This window comes from Ambystoma mexicanum, chromosome 3p (genome assembly GCF_040938575.1).
Source record: "Ambystoma mexicanum isolate Mex_15411 chromosome 3p, UKY_AmexF1_1, whole genome shotgun sequence".
Lineage (NCBI taxonomy): Eukaryota > Metazoa > Chordata > Amphibia > Caudata > Ambystomatidae > Ambystoma > Ambystoma mexicanum.
The window spans coordinates 644,817,773-644,836,524 of NC_090925.1; the positions used below are offsets into that span (position 1 = coordinate 644,817,773).

General features: G+C 44.4%; 1 protein-coding gene across 1 annotated transcript in view; it reads left to right on the plus strand.

Annotated features, from left to right (window-relative positions):
• LOC138580688 (sulfate transporter-like) overlaps nucleotides 1-17,386 on the plus strand; it is a 72,970-nt gene extending 55,584 nt beyond the window's left edge. Inside the window, exons 2-3 of the mRNA XM_069651417.1 lie at nucleotides 3,777-4,398; nucleotides 12,955-17,386. Of these exons, the coding sequence (XP_069507518.1) occupies nucleotides 3,790-4,398; nucleotides 12,955-14,574 (2,229 nt within the window). The 5' untranslated portion in view covers nucleotides 3,777-3,789 and the 3' untranslated portion in view covers nucleotides 14,575-17,386. The remainder of the gene's footprint in view (nucleotides 1-3,776; nucleotides 4,399-12,954) is intronic.
• The last annotated feature ends 1,366 nt before the right edge of the window (nucleotides 17,387-18,752 follow it).

Sequence of the window (18,752 nt, forward strand, 5' to 3'; positions counted from 1 at the left end):
CTGGGGGAAGGGGCACAGGTACAATTGGGGCAATGGTATCGAATATTGTCTGTAATATGACTTTTGACAAATGTCATTAACTTTGCAAAAGTAGCGTTCAGTTCATCCATATTTGCAGGCAGACTTAATAGTTAATTTGCAGCATTTGGACTTTGGGGCTGTTTGTGGCCAACTTCTTGCTCATTTGGTGGTAATTCAGGGCCACTTTCTTCATTTGCACTATGTACTGTTAAACAGAAAACCATGTTGTAGTGACACGTGAAACAATTTACATTAATGTTTCCACTTTAGAAATTGTATTCTGTACCATTAGAGTTATTTCCATCACTCATTTCATCATGAGGGGCATTTTCTTCTAACCACTCCATGGTGCTTGTCATTTCTGTATAAAGAAAATAATACTGCTATTTCTTACAAGTCATGTAGATAGAACAAACTCTACTGTTACAGGAAGAAATATAGTGTACTTATTACTTTTTGTAAGGGTTTCTTCTGAGTAGCTTGGAGTAGCTTCTGGGAGTTGCTTCGGAGTCTGTACGCAAGGTTGCACTGAGGTAATATTGTTAGATGCACAGTTCACTTTTGTGATTGGTGCATTCCGTTATGTTGCGCAACCTGTGACAATGTACCTTTAGTTTCATAAGCACAGAATTTGTATACATGTTTAATTTTTGAATGTGCTACATATATCTGTTGTACTTTAAAGTACACATGTTTGTTTGCCGCAGGGTATAACAATATAAGGTAACCCTTGTGCTTTTGGGCAGTGTGAGTGCTCTCCGAAATCCGCCTCTGAGGTTATCATGCTGGAGTCAAGGGGGGCAGTATGATGTAAGGGACATGAAGAAAATTAAGGGTATCCTGGTAAAAAACGGAAATTCAGTGAAAAAACTTTGTTAAAAGAACGTTATGGTTACGTTGAACTAATAAAATCCTATCAAATTCAGTGAAAAAATGTTGTTAAAGGGACATTATGGTTAGGTTGCACTAATACAAACCTATCAAATTCAGTGGACAAACTTTGTTAAATGCACATTATGGTTACAAGTAAAACCGAAAACCCCCCGAAAATCGCCAGTTCTGCTAAGCTACGTAACCATAGCTCGCACCACCACCATACACTGCTAAGACTAACACCCAGGACATCGAAGACATCACTGATATATATGTATATACACACCGAAATAAGGGTTACTGAGTTGTAGGTCCTGTTAAAACATGAAAGACTGCAACACGCCGATCATGGTAGCCCAATGGAATTACTAACATTCAGTTAAAGAAAACCCCTTGCGTGTGGAGGCGAGAGAGGGTGGGTGGATAAATCTTGCTCAGAGTCTTAATCCTAAGCATGTGGGACCTGTAACTGACCCAGCCTGAGTAAGTCTCTCCATCCAGGCCTTGCTGCATGACTCGTGATTTCCCACTTCTCCTTTCCATTTTGTGCATGCTTTCCTTTTTGCTAGACAGAATTGTGAAGATTGGCATCCGTCACATCTAGATAGTGATGCCACCAACTAATCCTACTAAAAAATCTCACCCCTCTGCATACACCTCTCAAACTCTAAACACAACCATTCCTCCTAAAGCACAACAAACCTCATGCACTTGACTACATCGCAACAACGAACCAAACCACACATAGCCTTGCAAAACAGCACATGACGGCTACCAACCGAAAAGCACACCTAAGCTCAGCGAACAGAGTTAACCAAACTGAGGCTGCTACCAGCACATCACAGCTCTCTAGCTCTTTTCCCGCTCAGCCTTACTAACCCATCCGACCCTCTTTACTTTCAGATCCGCCAGAGCGCAAGGGGACCACTCTGGTGGTGATAGTGCACTGTATAGATATCCTTTAACATTAACATTAAATTATATATATATATTTGTGACAACCATTATTTCTTAACTGTTTGGTCTTAAAATGTTGTAGGTGAAACCACTGCAGACTTTGAGAACCTGGGTCTATAACATTATATTTTCACAAAATCATATAGGACTTACAAGTGTCAGAATCCCAAAAAAAGGATTAGGTCCTCTGAGACTAGACAATCTCACCAAAGATTTAGACTCACTTGCAAGATATGAGACTTCAGATGTCTGCCTGTGTGATACAGGGCCACTCATTATTGTAAGAGTAGAAGCCGGGCATCTGCCCTCTACAACAGGGAAATACACATGCACTGTTTATTCTGCTTTAGTTGACCACATCCTGATGATTACACCAATCACATGGGATCATTTTCTATGAGATCATCAAGCAAGTCCTGAAACAGCCATGTATTGACCTAATAAAAATATGTCCCGCAGGAACACAAGATAGAATTCTTCTCTCTATCCTTGTCCAATAAACATAAGGTTCCTGTTTCCTGCCACACCTTTAACACAGCCCACCTTTCATTTCATAATTGCTTGAAATAGTTTGGGAGTTTGCATGAAATTACATTGGCACATTCTTCCCAGAAAAATGTCGATATTATCAACTTCTTCTAGGCAGTGGTCGAAGTGTAAAAATAAAGTAGTGGAACTATGTTCCCCTGCCCCATCTCCTTCTACTCCTGCACAAGCCACCCGCACTTCACAGCGACCCCATGCTCAACCCCCTACAATGCAAATACCATACCTTCCTTTTCTCCACTGCACCCCACACTGCTATGTTTACAACCATACTATTAAGACAGACGAGAACACAATGAAAGAAAATGAAGCATTTAAATAACAACCATTGGTTGGTTATTGTCCCCCACAGCATGTCGCTTCTTTAAGCAGCCTTTCCCTTCCAACACACACCTGCCCATTACCTGTACAGAGACTGTGTTTGCAGCAATCCATGATAAATTGCAGAAGGCTCATATCAGTGCAGAGAACGGGGCTTTCTGACTGCTTGACAATTAACGTTAGTTCGCAGGCAGTCTATAAAATAGAACAGCAGCAATCCAGCCCCTGCAAGATAGCTCAGCATGTGTGCCACTCAAGTATTACATGCACGACCCATGTTCAAATCCACAGTAAGAAAGAAGTTACTAAATATGTAAATAAAAGTGTCCAGCACTGCTGTTCTGGAACATGTGCTCTGTGCAAATAAAGTAAGGGACTGAACATTGATTTCCCAAACAGAAAAAGCAGTGTGGAGCACTTTAGCTCCCACCCACTTTGACCTCTGCTTCTAGTTTAATATTTCTGCACAAAAAGGCAAGTAAATAAGGCACTATGGAGTGATACAATGTCACAAATCAAAGTTATGCAAGCTTTCTCGTCTGGGCGACCTTAGTTTCTTCATTGGTTCTCATAAGAATTCCATAACCTAATAATTTCCTCTTAACTGCCTCTTTTTTGGAGGTAGAGAATTTAATAGAAGTAAAGCTGCGTTGACTGGCTCTACGTGCCGAACAAAACAAAGTGGCGATTTTGACATAACTATTCTATGGGCTGATTCACAATTATAAGCTGCCTATTGACTCTTTAATTTGATGCTTTATGCATTTTCCATGCGGACTTCTCTCAAAGTCGGTCGAAGCCCTTTCTGCTTTGCATGAATGCAATACTATATCCCACAATGTACTGCAGGAACGTATTTGAAACAGTACTAGGCCATATGTGTGCATGTGATCTACTTTACATAGGTAGGTGCGGGAATTGCAGCCAGATAAGGGGCCAACAGAGCATGCCTGGGCTAGTAAGAAATGCAGCAGGTCTGTGCACTTGTATGCTTTGATGTTAAATGTTGTAAAGTTACTTCACACCTCATGATCTTTTCACTTTCTATCTTTGTTCAGTTGATTTGACAAGATGAAGTCCGGGGAAGAAGACTTCTCTGAGGAGTACAGTGACTCACCTGTGCCGTTCCAATGGTTTCCTTACACACAAGTCCGTCTAGAGGAGCAGGAGCAGTCCAAGCCTGCCACCAAAGAGTTGATTGCCCAGAAGGTCAAGGAGACCTGTACTTGCACTCCAAAAACAATCACCAACTTTCTCTTCAAGCTCTTCCCCGTGCTGGAATGGGTTCCACGGTACAAGATCAAAGAGCAGCTTCTGGGCGACATCGTTTCAGGGCTTATAGTTGGAATAGTCACCATTCCTCAATCAATAGCTTACGCCCTCTTGGCTAACTTGGACCCCATATATGGACTCTACACGAACTTTTTCTGTTGCCTTACATACATTCCCTTTGCAACGTCGCGCCATAACTGCGTCGGTACCTATGGGGTGCTCTGCCTGATGATTGGAGAAGTTGTCAACAAGCACATGTTGATCGCTGGCTACAATACCAATGGAATGACGGACAGTGATTTGTTCCTAAACTCCTCATTAGCAGCCAACAAAACAGACTTTTGTGATAAAAGCTGCTTTGCAATCAAGGTGGCCACATCCTTGACTTTTCTTGTTGGGGTTTATCAGGTAAAGTGGAAGAATCATGTATGTTTCATTAGCCTAGTGACGGGCCCTCTCATGTGTCAACACTAATTGAACCATAACATTCAGGAGTTACACCTGGGGTACAAAGTATAGTGATGCCCAGGCAAACAAGCCGCCAAGCTTCCATGATTGCCCAGGCACACTCTCGAGCCACTCGTGTATCCAACGTTACATCCAATGTTACACTGTGTACTAGTTCACAATTCTCCAACTCTGCCATGGACACACAAGCCAATTTTCACAACACTTTATGACATATCCAGCTCCCCCCTTTTGTCAAACTATAATTATAATTAATTATTTATAACAAGCTTAATACCCAGAGGCTTTTAAACGCAGACCGAACCTGTGTTGCTTTGTGTTGTCTTGCTTCCAAGACAAGCGTGTTACCCCTGAGCTATCCTCCTGAAACCGTGGAACGAAATATGGTCCACTTAACAGGACTGACCTGTGCCCATGCTACCAAAAACATTCTTCAGTTGCTGCATCCCTCACTCGCTATGTTCATAACAGCACTTTTCTGCTCTCCAATCCTCTTCTCTTCCCCTAACTCATGTTCTTTCTTCCAGCAGACGAACGTTGGGATGTCCCTGTCAGGGGCTCAACACTCTACTCCATGGACAAGCCTGCTTGCTCTGATACTACCATGGTGATCAGTTAGAGTCAGTGAAGTTTGGCTTTAACTGTCACATCATTAATATTGGGACGAGTGCTTATAATTCGAATTCAAAAGTCTGCCCAAAGTTTAGACATTACATTCCCAACCACCACCCGGCAGTACTTTAGTGATTCACAATTGGCTGTATGACCACCATCATGATTTCTACATATGATACCTCTCTTTGCCAGGCAGTAGCGAGATCGCATCCACCTAATGAAGTAAAACTTCAACGACCTGATCTAGCAACAGTATGTATGACCTAATCGGGCAGTATATGAAATGTAAACTTCCAAGAATCCCGTTACGCATACGCGTGTGCGCGTGCATGCAAACACACACACACACCCCTCTCTCTTTCTCACTCATTTTTTCAGATGCCAACAGTGCTGTCTTCAGATGCTTTGTGGTCCACAGGTCTCAGGTAACAATCTAGTCTCACGATGAGGAGTTGTTGCTACTTGCCCTTGGCTGCTACTTTTCCTCCTGAAACTATGTAATTACTCCTTGGGGTGTGCCAGATTTTCTCTCTCTCAAAGCCCATGAATTATATAATGTGGACTGTAGGGAGAGGCCTCACTACTTGACCATGACCTGATAAATAGGTGTGATGAGTGGAACCCCTTAATGGCCTTTAATCTGTTTTATAACGGGGTGATAGGGAGAGCCCTATAGTGTATCATTGTTATGGTTCTTGGAAACCCTGGCACACTCTACTGATGCCAGTAAGCACAATTACATACACCCACACATAGAAAAGGTGTATTTAATTTATTTGTTATATGTTTGTAACGCGCCAAAGTCTGCAGGTATTGGGACGCACGTAAACACACAGGACAAAGCAGATAAAAGACACCCAGAGGGTAGTTCATTAAAAAAGTATAGTTTTTAGAAGATTCTGGAAGCAGAGAAGATTGGTCTACTATTGCAAGTTCAGAGGCAAGCTGTTCCAAGTATATGCTGCTAACAATGGAAAAGATCTGCCTTTTCCCCTTGTCCCTCTACTTCTAGGGCCACACAAAAGGTTAGCATTACTTGATGAAAGGGCCCTCCTAGGCTCGTATCTGATCAACCTATAATCAGAATTGTTCTTTTATAACGAGCTTAATAACAAAGACCAGGATTGGGACCTGTGTTGCTACGTGTTGTCTTGCTTCCACGACAAATGCGTTGCCCCTGAGCTATCCTCCCTACCTATCCTGAAGGTAGATAGGGACTTTGCCGTACATACATTAATGAACTAAAGTGGCCACTTTAAATTGTACTCAGGCTACCACTGGTAGCCAGTGCATGTCTTTTCTGACGGAATAGATGTGGGCATAGTTTACTATGTGAATAGCATCATTTTGAGTGACCTGGAGCCTGTGAAGGCAACCTTTACTTGTACCTACTAAGAGTTAATTGCCGTAATCAATCCTGGGTAAAATGATGGTGTGGGCTAAGGTAGTACAGTTGTTCTCATTAACAAAATATTTGACTTGTTGAAGAAATCTAACATAATATTGCACGTATTTGGCCAAGAAGTTGGTATGTGCATCCACACCGAGCGCGCATTCAAAGTAAACACTGAGAGTTCTAAATTGTTCTAGTGTTTGGATATTACAACCGTCAATGGTAAAACTCGAGTATCTAGCATCCGATGTAGCTCTAGCATGCACTGAGCCGAGAATCAAAAGTTCGGTCTTGAAGTTGTTCAAGCACATCCAGTATGTAGACATTCCATTTTCTTATGGTCTTGTAGATGTGAGGTAGATAGCATCCATTTCGTAGACTCCAATAAGTTCAAGTGGCAGCTGCGTGCCATCAGCATAGTTGGTGAAGTAAACACCCATCTCAGTTAGAAGGTCACAGTGGTTTTATATGAATATTGGAGAGTGCTGGCGACATACATACGCCTTGGGGTACTCCACATGATAAGGGGCGGAGTCTGAGGTGGCTTTGCCCCAGCGAACCAAGGCCCTGCGGTTGTTTAGGAAAGAGCAGATCCAACACACGACACTCTGTGAGCAGTTACCTACAGAGATAAGTATATTTAAAAGATCAAAAGGTAGCCAATAGATCTAACGATACCAGCAGCCCTTTTCTGCCCTATAATATCCAACATGTGTGTCTGTAAGTCTGATAGAGCAGTCTCAGTACTCTCACCTGATTGGAAGCCTTATTGTCTTATGTGCAATTTAGAGGAATAATCTGTTGCTATGCTGTCTAATATTTTCAATAAAAAGTAGGTGGTGGTAATGGGCCTAAGATTAGTTGCTGCATTTGGATTAAGTCCCACTTTTTCTACTAGAGGGGTGACTGCTTTTTAATGCTGCGAGTGACCAGCTGCTTTAATGCTGCCGGTGACTAGTTGCTTTAATGCTGTGGGTGACCAGCTGCTTTAATGCTGCGGGTGACTACCTGTTTTAATGCTGTGGGTGACTTGCTGCTTTAATGCTGCGGGTGACTAGCTGCTTTAATGCTGTGGGTGACCAGCTGCTTTAATTCTGCGGGTGACTAGCTGCTTTAATGCTGTGGGTGACCAGCTGCTTTAATGCTGCTGGTGACTTGCTGCTTTAATACTGCGTGCCATCAGCATAGTTGGTTCAAGAGACAATAAAAGAAGAAGCACCACGCTTGGGTTGGACTCTATAACTCTATACTAGTTAACTGCAGTGTGTGGTGTTAATCTATCCATGCCACTGCTCCTACCGATGTGTGAGGACCCATTGTTGAATGCGCACACGACATTGATGATGAGGTGGGTCAGGTACCTCCTTGCTTGCTGCCATGGCTGATGATAACATTATGTGGGAAACTGAATCACTTACAGGGCAGTTCAGGCTGCATTGGTGGCCCCCTTCCATCCTTCCAGCCTCATTTTATATTATGGATAGTAGTGGTCACTAATTGTATAAAGCCAATTAAAGAGGCTCATGCAGGTGCAAAGAGATCCATGCTCCAGCACTGTCGCGGGAGAAGGGCATTGGTATTCTTCTTGAATGCTAATGGGGAGTAGGACTATGACACAGCAGTGAAGGTCACCAACATGCATTTTGTCTCACATGTGAATACACATTATAAGTGGCTCATCATGAGACAAGTGATCTAGGCCCCTAGTGAATTGACAGATGCATTCTACTGCCACTTAAGGGAAGTGGCCAGTATGCGCACCACACAAAAATCTGATGAGGTTACAATGGCCATAATCTTTCAGGACTGAAATAAGCAAAGATGGGATGGTTGATCCTTCTTGAGTCGAGTAGGAACCTTAAACACATGCAGGATCAGACAGCACTTACAAACTCCCACTTGCCTGGGCAGCCCAAATACAAGCTGCACAGCAGAGAAGCAAAGAAATTGGGGCACAGTTGTCCCCATCAGTACAAAGGCAAGTGAGCGCATTGGCTTCAACAGGGAGGACAAGGAATGTGGATACTAAAGGCAGGTTCTACCATATGCGGACAATATACATTGATGGGGGACAAATGCTCAGCATGTGGCAGACTGCGGCAGCATGGAATTCATGCTCACAGAACAGAAGTATTCACAGATAGAGAAGGAAGAAAAATAGCCATTTTGCATACATAACTGACCAATCAAAATCCACTCACCCCATTATTCAAAGGATCAGTTCTCAACCCGCCACCAGGGATACAAAAGTGGATTTTGCAGGTACAGGAATATCAGCTGGCGATTGACTATCAGCCAGGTGTGGGCAACTCTGCTAATTATCTATCTAGGCTGCTCCTACCACAATGAAGGAAGAAGAAGAGGCTTATCACACAGAGGAACACATCTGCCTCCAATGCAAGACAGCAGGCGCGCACAATTTCCGTGACAGTGGATGCCACACACCAGTATGGGTGCCTCTGGGTAGAAGTTGGAGAGGTCAATAAATACATCTGCAGGCTTCCTTTTGGAAGACTTCTGCTAGTCATGGTGGCACTGTAAAGCAGAGATTGTGGAATCCATTCCTGCCCAACCTAGAAAAGTAATTGGCCTGACTCGGGCCATCAGAGAAAATCAAATCAAGCAATGGCCCTCAATTTTACGGCAGCAAATGGAAGTAATTCTGGCAAGAAGTGGGCATCCAGTATCATAGAACAACAGTGAGGTGGCCCCAAACCAATGGAGATGGGGAACGGTTCATAAGTACACTAAAGAAAACCCTGGGGACAGCTGTGGCAAGACCCTACAACAGGACAGCACAGAGGTCAAGACGAAGAACTGTAACAAACAAATAAATGACAACCAAGGACACAGACACAGCTCCAACTCACTGATGAGGCCCAACTAGGCTGAAAAACGTGTCTGGGGTTGCTGTTGGTACTCTTGTTCAGAGGAGAATTGCCTAGCATTTCGGTGCTGGACTGCCCCTCGGCAGGAGAAAGACTGATATGCAGGGATATTTCTCCTCTGTGAAAGGGACGGTGAGATAAAGACTTGGTTGAGACTCTCCCTGGGGCCTTCCACCCAAGAACAGGTCAATGGGCTGTGTTCATGCTGGTAGAGAGACTCCCAGACCTCCCTTTGTTTTGCATATTAAGTAACTTTGGGTCTCACCCCAAGTTACCAGGGGAATCCAGATGTGGATCCCTTGCTCACTGTTCTTAGAGAGGCACAGCTCCACCTCACTGATGAGGCCCGACTAGGCCAAAGCACGTGTCTGGGGTTGATGTTGGTACTCTTGTTCAGAGGAGAATTGCCTAGCAGTTTGGTCCTGGACTGCCCCTCGGCAGGAGAAAGACTGATATGCAGTGGTATTTATCCTCTGTGAAAGGGACAGTGAGCTAAAGACTTGGTTGAGACTCTCCCAGGGGCCATTCACCCAAGAACAGGTCACTGGGCTGTGTTCATGCTGGTAGAGAGACTCCCAGACCCCCCCTTTGTTTTGCAAGGACACATACATCTGACATACAAAAGGGTGACAAGGGGCCTCATTACGACGCAGGCGCTAATGGGTTAATGGCGCCGTAAAAGGCTGTGGCGGCGTTAACCTATTAGCGCCTAATTATGAGGTCCCTTTGCGGGACCCGACCTTAACGGCTGGTCTACACCAGCCGTTAAAGTAGGGACCCGCAAAGGGACCTTGGTGCTAAGTACGGTGCCCCTATGGGGCAAAAATGGGAATGGGGAAGGGCCATGGAGGAAGGGGGAATTACCGCCCTGCCAACCTTGTAATGGGGTGGTAATTCCCCCTTTCTCCATGACGGAGTCAGTAACTTACCGGCATGGACCATGGTGCTAATAGCACCATGGTCTTCCGCCAGGGTCGTAATGAGGCCCAAGGTGTTGGTAAGAGACAGGCAGCCAAGAATGCAATTTGATACCCTGCCACTGACTGTCACTGGACATACGTGAACTTGTGATGGTGGCTTAGGGTGGTGTGACGTTGTCTCAGGGTGGAATGATGGTAGACCAGAGCATGACCCTATTCAAAAGGTTCAAGAGGATAAGGTCACAAAGCACTATATTCACATGAGCAAATAGTCCTGACTCTAACAGCAACAAGGTGCTAGTTTCCCTCTCACTGCCGACTATCCCCTTAGGCCAGGAACGACCCAGGACGGACACGAAACTACTTTTCGGAGAGATTCAGACAGCATGCCCAACAAACATAATAGACTATGACACACACCGATCCATGAGATTACCTCATAACCATTACTGCAAATTCTATTTCATTGAATTTTTATTTGCACATTTTATTGCAAATATATGCGGAGGAAGACCCCCCGCACTTCCCCTCACATACTCCTATTACTATTAATTAATACCCAAACCCACTGTGCCCACCCCATGTTGCAGTGAAATGTCCAAAATAAAATTCAGTAAGATCGAATTACCAAAATAAAATTCAGTAAGATCGAATTCGCAATAATGGCATGCATATAATGGCAGGACACCGAACAGACTACTAGTTCTTTTTTATATAGTCAACAAAATCATTAAAAGTGCAGGCTAGTCTCTTCAGATGAAACGCACCAAAAATGAGCACAATCCATGCCTGGTTACCCAGTGTCCTCAGTAATAGCCTTGGTTGGTTAGAGAGTCTGTGTGTTGGGTAAAGGTGGAGGAGCCACACCATTGGGGAGAATGTGTGCAATAATGTTGCGAGACAATACACTGTCACACAGCTGCAGAGAGACAGCCCAAACAGTGATGCCTTTCACTCTAGGTAGGGAGATTAATCGTGGCTGTCTAATGATGATCTTTCTAAGCGGTCTCATCTCTTGGCTCTTTACACAGCTATTAGCACCAGGGCCGCTGTTAGGGGCAGCAGCGCCCTGGGAGAATTGGTGCCCCCCTTCCCCCTTCACCGCGCCTGGTCAACAGGGGGCGCGGCAAAGGGGGGGCGGGCAAGGATGTGCCACTTTTTTGGCACATCCTTACCACTTTTTTGTTTTACTAGGAGAATTTTGTGAATAGCGCACTTCAGCACCCTATTGTTATTAAATGTGCTCTGCCGCGGGTGCATTTAATAACAAAGTGGCACCTGCCGCACCTTCTGCCACTACGCCAGCTCGGGGGAGACTTGAAAGACTCCCCTGAGCTGGCGTGGTGGGGGGGCTAATGGCACCCTATTGCTATTAAATGTGCACACGGCAGAGGGGCACATTTAATAACAATAGGGTGCTGACAAAAGCACCCTATTGTTATTAAATGCACACGCAGCAGGGGGCGCATTTATAGCCAAAGGCCACCAGCCGCACCTTCTCCCACAACACCAGCTCGGGGGAGCCCTTGCAAGACTCCCCTGAGCTGGTGTGGCGGGGCTCATTGTGCCCTGGGGGGCCGTGGTGCCCCGGGCAGTCGCCTGGCTCACCCCCCTCCCCCATAAGGCTGCCTCTGATTAGCACCCTGGAGCGAATGTTGTACCAGAGACAGGAAATCAGGGCCCAGGAAATATGGGCATTATGCGCCATCACATGCCCATGTTCCCCGCATTCCTTTGTGGCTGTGGACCACTGCTCTATCTTTTTTCAAGCCCACCTTTGCTCCTCACTCATCTGGCCTTTCCTAGACTCCTCCACTCACAAGCCATGGTCCACCCAGCCTGCCTTCTGCCTCCTCTCTTCATGCCCCTTCACGCTCACTCCGTCCGAACATTTTGTGGGCCCTCTAATACATTCATCAAGCCTCTCCGTCGGAATCATGCGCTTCCCGGTGCAGGCTACCATATTTTTCTTTTCGGCAACCACCATTTGCACCCTCATTTTGTCTGTCTAGATGCTATTGATAATAATGGCCTGGTGGCCGGATATACTGTGTGGTAATAGTTGCTATGCTTTGCTCTGGTCAATATCTAGGTAGTCTGGATCATTAACGCAAGGTGAAGCCCTTGTCCGACGACGTTATGAAGCTTCAGTTTCTGTTTTAGTTTATCTGCTACTTTGTGATCAGCCCTCACTATCACACATATTTTTTACAGTGATTAGCGAATTATTATCAATCTGAATTCCATTTTGCAATGTGGCTTTTCAAACATAGGGTTGATACTGCTGTGTATAATTGACAGATGGAATCCAGACTGTAACAACCAGCTCCCAGGGGTCAGTTTACCCACTCCGGTTCCCCTTTTGCACATGAGGGCTGAGCTTATTCTTTCCCAGCGCCGTCTTGGCCATGACCACCACAGTAACCTTTTTCTTCTGTAGCAAAATGATGTTCAAAGTTTGTCGTGGAGCAATAACCTTCTTCTCAGAGGTGTTTCTGTTTGGTCATGTCTAAAAATGTTGCCTTTTTTTCATGCTAACTATTATGTTTACAGTGGTCTTTAAATCCTCATCATTTAACTGTCCACTCCTTGTCTGCCAATTGTGTAGCAGTCACGCCTAGTGTAAGCTTGATAAACAAATGCTGAAAGCGTTAACCTGGTCCACTTTGTGTTTTTTTAGATCCTCTTTTGGATTTTCCAGCTGGGTTTCATTGCTGTCTATCTGTCGGAACCCCTTCTGAGTGGCTTTGTGACCGGCTGTTCCCTGACCATCCTCACCTCTCAGATGAAGTACCTCTTTGGAGTGAAACTGCCGAGCAGGAACGGAGCGGGGGTCCTGGTACTCACCTGGATCGATCTTTTCACCTATATCCAGAACACCAATCTCTGTGACCTCATCACCAGCATCGTCGCATTTGCCACCATCATCCCCATCAAGGAGATCAACGACCGGTTCAAGAAGAAGATGAAGGTTCCGTTCCCAGTGGAGTTTGTAGTCATTGTTGTGGCCACTCTGATTTCGTATTACTTTAACTTTAAAGGAAAGTATAAATCTTCTGTATGTGGGACAATCCCCACAGGGTTCTTGCCACCTAAGGCACCAGATGTTAGTCTCATTCCCAGCTTAGCTTCAGACGCCTTGCCCATAGCCATCATTGGCTTTGCCATGAATGTTTCGTTGGCTGAGATCTTTGGCAAAAAGCATGGCTACCCGGTCAGGGCCAACCAGGAGATGTTGGCTATTGGGATGTGCAACTTCATCCCATCTTTCTTCCACGCTTTCTCGTGTTGTGCAGCATTGGCGAAAACACTTCTTAGAGAATCCACTGGAGCCAAAACCCAAGTCACTGGTGTGGTCACAGCCTTGGTTCTTTTGCTGGTGCTGCTGGCCATTGCCCCACTCTTCTACTCTTTGCAAAACTGTATTCTCGGTGTCATCACAATCGCAAGCCTCAGGGGGGCACTGCGTAAGTTTGCAGATACACCGAACATGTGGCGTATCAGTAAGATTGACACACTAATTTGGTGGATCAGCATGCTGTCCTCTGCCCTCATTAGCACTGAGCTTGGTCTCCTGGTGGCTGTTTGCTTCTCCCTACTCTGCGTGATATTCCGTACCCAGAGACCCAGGGCTACTCTTCTTGCCAAAGTAAATGATACAGAGATCTACGAGGACCAGTTCACTTACAAAGAGTTGAGCGACATCCCCAATGTCAAAATCTTCCGCTTTGATGCCTCTCTCTACTACGCCAACAAGGACTACTTCAAAAGCACGTTGTATGAGAAGACTGAGGTGAACCCTGTTCTGGTGGCAGCTTGCCAGAGAAAGGCAAGGAAAGCTCAGGAGGCTGCAAATGCATCCACTGACTGTGGTTTGTTCTCCAGGTTTAATGTCATGAAACCATCCAGCAGACGCCAGAACTCAAAGGGCGTTGCCATCCCAAAGATTGGCATGCATTCCCTAATCATTGACTGTGGTGCCATGCAGTTCATAGACACAGTGGGCTTATCCATGCTGAAGGAGACGCACCATGACTTTGAGGAGATTGGGGTGGAGGTTTTTCTCGCCAACTGCAACCCCTCGGTGAGGCGTTCCCTTCAAGAGGGTCCATACTTCTCCCAGTGTGGGGCTGGTTGTGATCCAGAGCAGCTGGTCTTTCATAGCGTTCATGAGGCTGTTCAGTTTGCGGAGAGAAAGTACAGAAAAAAACAGAGGGAGGCTGAGTTGATCAGTGCAGCCTTCTCCTTCAACCCCAGCCAGGTTATTGCAGAAGATAGAATTGAACAGACAAAGTTCTAGCAAGTAAGACTAAGGACCAGGGATGTCATTGGTGGTTTAGGGATTCAAACGCGGACGCTTTACCGTATTTCTTTCTGACCTGATAACTTGCTTTTAGGCAACATAAATTAGGGATGGAAAATCATAGTTTTTGTAAAACTGCAGAATACATTTTTCTTAAAGTAGAAAGTCACGGTCCAAGAGTTTGTGCGTTGATGGGCCTGAGACATTGAGAATGTCAGCGATGTCGGAAAACTGTAATGGAGTAGGTTCCTTACTAAGCAGCACAAGAACCTGGATTAGGATGTGCATAAACAAGTGATTAGGAAAATGAAGGGTCCCTCATGGTTAGATGCCAAAAGATAGCTTGCCAGTGCTTGTTCTTCATCACAATTTTGGGAAAATTTAATTTCTCTGTGTAATCTAATTATTCAGTCATGAATCTACGCTGAATTCAAAGCAGGATCCCATGACCTGTCATTACTGTTGTACGGTGAGTCAATTAACCTCACTTATTAAAGAATCCTGTCCTCATAGAAGAGAGGAGTGTCACCACTGAGCAGAGTCTTGATATTGGTGCTCAGCACCTGCCCCTCATTGGGAAGCAACAGAACGGCAGCAGTGCGAGCGGAGAGAGGAGTAAGGCCTGAATTTAAATTCTCATCCCCGCTCCAAGGCATATGCTTCCCAAGCCATGTGTTTGCAGTGAGCCAAGAGAGCACTTCGAGGACCAGGCAATGGGATGTCCAAAATCCCAATCAAGACACAGAGGGATGAATATCGATTTATTTTCAGCAGAAATCCCCAAATAGCCAAGGATACAAACAAATGAGGCAAATTAAACAATATTTGGAGTGATCATTAAATGGGTTCTCTATATCAAACAGGTTTGCTTAAGTACATGGAAGGTGACATCACATGCAAACATAAGTACTCAAAATAGAAGAGCACTGCTACGGGGCACTAAATGGGACAGGTGATTTGTACACGTGCCTCTTGCAACCAAGTGTACCTTTCAGTAATATTGGACAGTGTTCATTCCAAAGTAAATCCACTCCACGTGATTTCTAAAGTGCCCAATACCGTGGGTCTGCAGTGATCAGAGGTTGATGTTTAGTTTGTCCCAGATAGGGCCTTGCTTAGCACAGACCTGCAGATCCGCCAGAGGACAATTCCTGGACTGTGTTCTCATGCATCAGGATCTGGACCCAGTTTCTAATGCAGAGACATATCCCTGCGTGATCCCATGCTGAAACTGGGGTAGATCTGGAGACTGGCATGGGCTATGATCCTTCCTACATGGTGGTCCGAAGGGGCACTGCTTCTAAAGGATTTATGAATCATGGACATAGCAAGGCAGATACATAAAGAAGCAATTCTCCCAGAGGTAAGGTCACAAAGACAAAAGTAGGCAAAATACCTGAAAAGGCTCCTTCTTAAATGTACTGTACATTTTGCTCAGATACTACAAACATGAAATACATATTCTATTTTCAATGGCAGCAGTTTTCACGCACCTATTCATGACAGTTATCATTCATGACAGGCCAGCGGGCACGTGTCCGCCTAATATTTGACCTTCACCAATAAGTGAACATGTATCCAAAACCAAAGCAGCGTTCACTGATGTAAACCAGAATAAGCATTTACCAGTAGAAGCAAAGGCCAAACCAGCAACTTCGAATATATAGCTATACAGCAAAGCAAAATAAGCAACGACCAATATATACAGCAAAGCAAAAGAAGCAACTACCAATATAAACAAAGGCAAAATCAGTGGCTACCAATTTAAGCCAAATGAAACCATCAATGACCAATAAAAAACAAAGCAAAACATGAATAGCGATAAAAAAAGAAAATACAGGCAAACCAGGACCTAGCAATAAAAACCAAAGCAAAACGAAATACAAAAATGAACCAACGCCAAGCCAGGCACTACAGGTAAACAACAAAGCAAAACGAGCAACTACCAACAAAACATATCCTGTATGACTCACTTCTTTATTGTAATGTAACTACCATTCTGTTTCCTTTGAGTCATAACTTTGTGCCTTTAGCACAGTGATACCTCCGGGTCTGGGCGCCACCATCAAATTAAATAAATAAATAAATAAATACATAAATTATTCTAGAACAATTGTATCGTAAATGCTGTAAAAAAGGTGCTCGCATCAGTGCATGACCTGCAGGATGTTTAGCAATGCTCATTTAATGGTTGTAATGAGATTTTCTTTAGGGATGTGTGTGCGCAAAAGATCCTCCTTTGGGGTTCTGTGTCTGAGTTTGGTGCAGCATAGCCGTCTCGCCATAGTTTTTGCTCACAGCAGACCCACGTTGTGGTTGTCATGTAATGAGAGGTTGGTCATCCTAGTAATAGTACAACCTAATGAGGGTATCCCGCCAGTGTATGAGGGGTATCCCGCTTTGAATTAAGCCGGGGTTACGAAAGAAAGCGACTTCCTGCGCGGATGGGAGCTTGCTATTGGATGAACTGCGCACTGGATCATTCACTCACCCGTTGTGAGTGACACCGGTCCTAGGTTTGCACGTTGGCAGTCAGCTTGCTTACCCAAATGCTAGCTCTCCAAAGACTCCCAATCTCCCAGTCTCTGCAGCATCTCCGAATGGGTTTCATTTTGAAGACATCACCATTAGGCCTCTATGGAGCAAAGTACTGCAGTGTCTCTCTGCTTGCCTTTGGAAATACATGCACAGACCGGCATTCGCCAGAGAAACGTACCTTTTAAGCGTGAAGAGAAAAAAAGAACAGTACAATGTAATGAACTTTCTGAACGTGTACCTAATCTGTAATAAAACTATTGGTTACACATTTCATGGTTTCCGTTTTATTCGTTGCTAACATGTTTGATTAACAGAAGCCAATACTCGCGGAATCATGTTCAGGCTTATGTTAATGTTTTGGGTGACGTTGTTGGGTTTGTTAAGAGTATGGTTGTAGCGTCAAGGAGTCTCTTGGGTATCTTTGCTGTTGGACACGTAACATGGAGAGAAAACCTGTGCTAATGTGTTAGATGAAAGGTGCAACATCTCACTCTGTTGAAATGTTCCAAGGGGTAACAGAGCAAAACAACCCTAGATGGTGGTGCTTCTCAGGCCTTGAGAGTAAACTGCAAAGGTTGATGATTTGTTCCAATAATCAACTTTTCTCCCTGAACAATGGGGCGGAAATGTTGTAGCGCCCACACAGTGGTTAATAGGGCCTTTTCACATTCATTAAATTTCATTTCAACTTGGGAAAATGCCTTACTTGCATAGGCAATTGTTTTGTGATTCAAATCATGTTTTTGTGATAACACTGCTGACATACAATGTTCAGAAAAACCTATTTCTTTAAAGAAATCCCTACTTTTTATGGTGCCTTTACCAGACATTCCTTTAATTTAGCCACTGCATCAGACTGCTCCTTTTCCCATTTCCAGGGAGTATTCAGTTTAAGCAGTTTAGTCAATGGTTGAGTGATTTCAGCATAATTTTCAATGAATTTTCTGTTATAGCCTGTCATCCCTAATAAACTTTTTACCTCTTTCACATTTTTAGGGTCCTTTAGTTTTTGTATGGCCTCTATTTTTTTCTTTTGTGGATTTAGCCCATGTTCAGTCACTTCATGGCCTAGAAAGTTCACTTTTTTCTTGCACCATTGTGCTTTTTGCAAAGATACTTTGGCACCTGCTTTCTGCAATTGGCCAAGCACATGTCTTATTTCATCAAAATGGCTTTTCAGGCCTTCATTTTTTATCAAGACATCATCCACGTAAACTATGGTTCCTCTTTCCGCTGCATCAGGCATGGCCTTTCTCAAAAATATGATTAATTCACTCCCACTATTGATGTACCCGAACAGCGTTCTAAGCGAGGCGTATTGAGTCCTGTCAAATGTAAAGGAAAATAAATGTTGTATCTCCTCTGCCAATGGCACGCACCAATATCCAGAGGTGAGATCTAATGTGGTAAACACTTTTGAACCATGTACATGAGCTAGGCCCTGATCAATGAATGGCAGTGGCCATCTGGACACTGGTACTCTTTTATTTAACTCTCTCAAGTCTGCACATAGCCACCATTGACCATTTGGCTTTAACACACCTAAAATAGGTGTATTGGATGTGCTATGAATGGGCCTGATGATTCCCTGTGATTCCAAATTTTTAATAATCTCTGCCAATGATTCTAAACATGCC